Source organism: Thermobia domestica, chromosome 5 (genome assembly GCF_964235325.1).
Source record: "Thermobia domestica chromosome 5, izTheDome1.hap1.1, whole genome shotgun sequence".
Classification (NCBI taxonomy): domain Eukaryota; kingdom Metazoa; phylum Arthropoda; class Insecta; order Zygentoma; family Lepismatidae; genus Thermobia; species Thermobia domestica.
The window spans coordinates 173,111,862-173,117,861 of NC_137458.1; the positions used below are offsets into that span (position 1 = coordinate 173,111,862).

General features: G+C 33.6%; 1 protein-coding gene across 1 annotated transcript in view; it reads left to right on the forward strand.

Moving 5' to 3' along the window:
• The window catches only part of LOC145685321 (brachyurin-like), a 99,857-nt gene extending 98,072 nt beyond the window's left edge, over window positions 1-1,785 (forward strand). The window contains exon 6 of the mRNA XM_081757696.1: window positions 92-1,785. Within this exon, the coding sequence (XP_081613822.1) occupies window positions 92-241 (150 nt within the window). The 3' untranslated portion in view covers window positions 242-1,785. The remainder of the gene's footprint in view (window positions 1-91) is intronic.
• The last annotated feature ends 4,215 nt before the right edge of the window (window positions 1,786-6,000 follow it).

Sequence of the window (6,000 nt, forward strand, 5' to 3'; positions counted from 1 at the left end):
TCGACGTTGTCTTAGTTTCCTGATTTACTTATTTTATAGATTTACTTATGTCTGACTACTATTTAAATTATCATTTATCTTTTCAACACAGGGCGACAGTGGTGGTCCGATGGTGTACGGCAACACTCAGGTTGGAATTGTCTCATTTGGAAGCAGCAAAGGATGTCAGAGTGGATATCCATCTGCTTATACCAGAGTGGGCTACTACAGAGATTGGATTACTAAAAATGCTGGAGTTTGAATTTATCCCTTTTAGTATGCTTTGTCAAAACTGTCCTAAATATCTTGACTAATGCTCGAATTTCTATAATAAATAATTTTTATCCTAACATTTGTGTTCTGTTTGGTTAAACATAAACTCTTTTTTGAGATTCGTGCACATGAAAATACAGTTTTATTGGTAATATAAATGCATATTTGAACAATATTTCAACGTTACGACCTATTTAGGGCTCAAAGAGATACAAAAGCGCATTTCTGTTGCATTTCATGCGAACTTTACTTATTGCTCAGAATTATATTTGCTAGCATCGGCAACAAGGTTATTTAGAACTTTCTTTTTCTTACAACTAGTTTCCTTGTGTAAGATGATTTTAAGGAACCAGTGTGAGAGAGTTCAAGTGGTTAACTTGGTGTGGCATCAATCATTTTGGAAAAAGATAAATCACCACCTCAGCTTTTGTCTGTCTGTCTGTCTCTCTCTCTCTCTCTCTCTCTCTCTCTGCTCCCCTGCGCATTGGTAGAATTCGCATATTGGTCGAATCTTTTTAATACATATTTGGGGGAATTTTAAATACACGGGAGATGAAATTATTAGTGCAAAATGTGTTTTAATCCAGACTAACCACGATCGGAAACTTTTTTTCAGACACTCCTCCTTAAATCATTACTGCCGTCCCTTTATTCTTTTACATTGAGCTTCCGGATATTATTCAAGAATGAGGGATATTTCACTTCTTTGGACATATTTTTGTAATAGTATCCGGCACCATAGTTTCAAGTTTTATAAAGTCAGTTGCTCTAGTAGTGTGAAATTGTGTGGTTCTAAGAAATAGCGTTATTTCAGCATGTGATCGGTAAGGGGGAAGATAGGAGGACTCTGTGATAAAAGTTGAGTTCTGCAATTTTTAGGGTATACACACATACATATTTTCAAAGTTTCTAGGTCATAGAAATTCGAGCCCTGATCATGATAATTGTATTAACTTTTTATTCAATTCAACATCTTTGCTTGTGTATTGCGTATAAAGTATAATGAAATATAAAGGATAATGATGATCATTAAAAGTTGCATATGTATTAATTAAAAATTGTTAAAGGAAAGGACGAATATGATTGGCCCTTGGAATGACCTCCTCTCATTTTAAGAAGTATATAAGCTCTAATCTCAGAAATTGTATTTCATAATGTGTCTGATGAAGGCAAAGTTAATTTGCCGAAACTGTAACGCTATTATTATTTATTAGTTAATATATGCTTTGGTCAGAATTTGTCTGTTTATGAATTACCTTATTTTTTATTGTAATAACAACTAAAATGAATTTTTAGTAAATCTTCTCTGGTTAACAACCAGGTGAAAGTATTGATGTCAATACCAGGACCCGTGATGTCAATACTTTCATCTGACTGACAGCCAGAGAAGACTTACTAAAATCACGTCGCAAGGAAAAATTCAATTCCTTCAACTAAAATGTATAATTCTCAAGTATAGAAATTGTTAACTAAAAGATGTTGTTCTTTTTTGTATTCGACGAATTTTCAAAGTGTACTTACCCTGAAATAAAAGCGTGCTCCATCACCGCCTGGTTTCTATTGTACCTTCAGTATTATGGACCATCACCCAAATCACAATATCCACTACAACGAACTACGTTGAAGCGCATTCACAGGAATTTGATCTCTTATCCTTTGCAGGTTTTCCATAAACTGTGAAGGTGCTGTATAGATGCCATTCTAACAGTTCAAATGCGCAGAAATAAATTAAGCTGGCATCTTTGTTTTTGAAAATGATGCCACGAAAAGGAATAGCACACATTCCCTTTCATCCTTAATGTTAATATAACATAAGGAATATAGGTGACCGGTTTGTCCATCTTGACTCACAGCTGGTTTCGTACAAACAAGGGATAACTTTCTTTCAGATTGAGAGCATGATGGATTACTCGAATTAAGTAACATTTAATTTTACGTTTTTGTGTCTTTAACTTTCTCTCGTAATCATATTCGGTGATAATCACGATTTCTTCCGAATAATACATTCTGCAGTAGTGATAAAACTTAGTATATCCCTTGCCAGAGACGTCATGGTAAAAAATATTGCCCGAATAATATCATTATGTATGAGATAAATGCAGGTCTCACCGAATATTCATTCGTCTTGCATTTTGAACCCCTCAGTCCCACTTGACTTTTAATCTTCTTCTGATTCCTTTTAGATCAAGTTTCTTCTGACAAACATCACATTCGTGTTTTCTGCTTCCGACTTGGGACAGACATTCACACCTTGAACTGTCAGATGGGGTATACGGAATAATGCATTTCTTTTATCATTCTATCCTTGTATACACGACTCCAAAAGTACATCACCACCTACAATTCTAACTTTCCTACAATAGTAACCAACCCAGAAAGCTCGGCCGTTGTGTTGGTTCAGAATTCGAAAGGCGTTGGACCAAACCTTAATCTGTTATCAATATATCAGTGTGGCAAACTGCAAATAAGAGAATAAAGTAAATTGTTCAGAATGTCGGTTTCATTATTCTGAGGGAAATGGATAACACAAAAAAGTTACAAAATGATCTTACTTAAGCAGTCGAAACAAGGTGAATGGTAAGAAATAGATATCAGGGGAAAGCAGTTTCTTTCCTTTCAAAGAAAACTTGGAAATAAGAAAATAGGTTACATAATGTAAAGGTTTAATATAAACGCCTAACAGCACAGGAAACGGAAAGAGAGACAAACACAGACTAAGGGACACCATTAGCGTAGTAGATTTGCGGGCCTCCCATGAAAGATAAACAGACGGGACCCTACTTGTAAACCCAATTGATATTATTATTATTATTATTATTATTATTATTATTATTATTATTATTATTATTATTATTATTATTATTATTGAAAACTTGTTTCCTTTCCCAATCTCTTGTTGTTCCTAAGAGTATGTCTGCATATAGCAGTCATGTGTGCAGTTTTTGCCAATGAACGGTCTCAAAGTCCGAGTAAGATGGAAATCTCCGAGAGAGAGAGAGAGAGAGAGAGAGAGAGAGAGAGAGAGAGGAACAAAAACACTTTCTTATGATACTATCTAGGTCAAAGTTCAAAGCACTTGTTTTTAACAGGTGTTTTTTCTTTCTTTCTTTTTCGGGAACAGGAAAGTTTTGCCGCCTAAAATTTACAGTATGTAATATTGCAAATTTGCAAGTGGATTTATACATTGCTCTTTGTGGAAATAAATAAATTGTCATTGGAATACATTATTGTAAAAACTAAGTTTTGTTTCGTCACCCATCGCATGTCTTAGGAGCCCGCTATGCCTCGCCCTCTCCAAGATCGATATCGAAAATTTAAGATATGGATATATCGATGTTGATATATTTGTGATATCGAATGGTGATATGTGTCAATATCGATATCGACGATATCGATATATCGACATATCGCACAGGTCTAGATTCGAGAAATATATTTGGAATCAATAATCAAAATCTAAATATGCTTTTGCATTCCGTTTAAAACGTTGAGGGGAAGGGGGTGAACCCGAACAAACATTTTAACCCAAAAAATTGTTAAAATAAAACTAGTTGTACTTCCTTCTTAACGGAAAGCTATTACTGTAATTTAACTTTTACCTCTGTTTCTGATTGTCATCAGAAATCAGTGACAGTACACATGCTTTACATACTATACCAATATACGATATAATTTTTCACAACTAAGCAAACTGGAAGATGAAATTCTTGTGATAATAAAGTGGAATGTTCTACAAAGTAATCATAATTCATTGTCCTTATTTCTGTCACTAATTTGGGCACAAACTCAGAACTGCAAGATTAATACAACTAGAAATGAGAGATTTAATTTCGCTTTTCTCTAACACTAAAAGACATCTGCATTTGCCTGATATTGCCATTTTTTAATATATAAGTCCCCTATCCTGTTCTTATTCTGGCTACTTGGGTTTTCAGGTAATCGGTACCGGAAACTGTAAAGTTTGTTGAATTTCAGATCTCGACAGTTTGTTAAAAGACATTTCCCAATTCATGTTATTATATCTTCGTTATAAATACACTTCTGATTGACTATATTCATGGTGAATTACTAAACTTATACACTCAGCATAAAAAAGAAACAACTAACACCTTGCAGCTAGGCCATCTAATATATACCTTCTTATCCCACAATCGTGTCTGGTAGAGAGACTCCTTCTCTCTCCACATTTTCTCTCCCATATTAAAATAAGTAACTACATTAGCAAAATTCTAATTTCAAAATATAAATGTATTAGTGTCGATAAAGTGAAAGAATAAAAGTGAGACGAAACGGGATTCATTAGTTGATGTGGGAAGAATTTTAAACATATCTCAATGAAAAATTGATACCAATAGATATCTGTTAGAGGTACGAAAGTGAGACACAGAGAGAAAATGAGACAGAAGAAGGAAAAGAAATGGCAGCATATATAAAAATATTCGATTTAAACTTAGTAAGAAAAGAACCTAACATTATAAATTTCCGTTTCCAGAAATCCCAGACTAATATAGATATAACTTTTTTTTATTATTTTTGTCAGAAATATTGAAATAAATACGTAGAGGATGCTTGAAAAATTCATTAAGTCATTTGCAAAATGATTGCCAAACTTGGTGATCAAATTAAGTACTAATTTTCATTGAAACTGAAAAGTTCCGAGACACATCTAGGAGCATTACAAAAGTTTAATACACATTTTGTCTTTCCGCGTGTATCGGTTGCAAAGTTCCGAGACACATCTAGGATCTTGACAAAAGTTTAACACACATTCTGTCTTTCCGCGTGGTTCAGTTGCAAATTCTGTAGTGTTCATTAAACGTACGGATCTGAAATACATTATAATAAACCTAGTAGGTAGCATAGGTCTTACCTTCCTTTCCACTAACGCAAACTGAGCAAAAAAAGAAAAGAAAGAAAGAAAATAAATGAAAATATAGAAAGAAGGGAAAAGGAAAATTGAATGAGTCCTATTTCACTACTAAATTTCTATCAGAAAGAGCCTATATTAAAAGTCGAAATTGTATCATAATGAAAAGTTACAAATGTTTAAATGGAAAATTGGATGTTGGTTTCTTATAGACGTAGCAAATCTGGCATATTTCGCATTTCATACGTGGATAAAACAAATTGAAGAATTATATAATGGAAACGAATTTTGTGTGAAATTAATATAAATAAAATCTTTCTTCAAATAACCCAAAAGAAGTCATTCTCTAGTCATTTCTGAACATTCGTCTGTTCAGAATATCCACTCTCGATTCCACCTATTACGGATATAACATTGTAATTCGCAATGATAGAATGCTAGAACTGAAACGGTAATTCGATTGACACCCGGTAACCCACAGAAAAAAAATAGACTTTGTGTCTTTCCTTGACATAAATTGTGTATTTGTGTGTGAGAGAGAAAAGAAAGATGCAAGACTTGATAAGGAAACGTCAAGAAAGATAGAGAGAAAGAGAGATGAATATAAATGTGAAGACTACGTAATATTACACTATATGATGAAGACTGCACACACTGTTTATTCGGATTCTCGCCTTGTAACTTCAACCAATGTTGGTAGCGAATGTTTTAAGAGAAAAAACGTAGTACTTAATGGGGATACGAACCTAGATTTTCCGTTTGGAAGTCTAAGACGGTACCAATACACCAACAGTTACTCTACTCAAAACATATTTAACAAACGTATAGTATTTCTTTCTAAGCACAATAACATGAAAAGTGGATACTACAGAACAATTAAG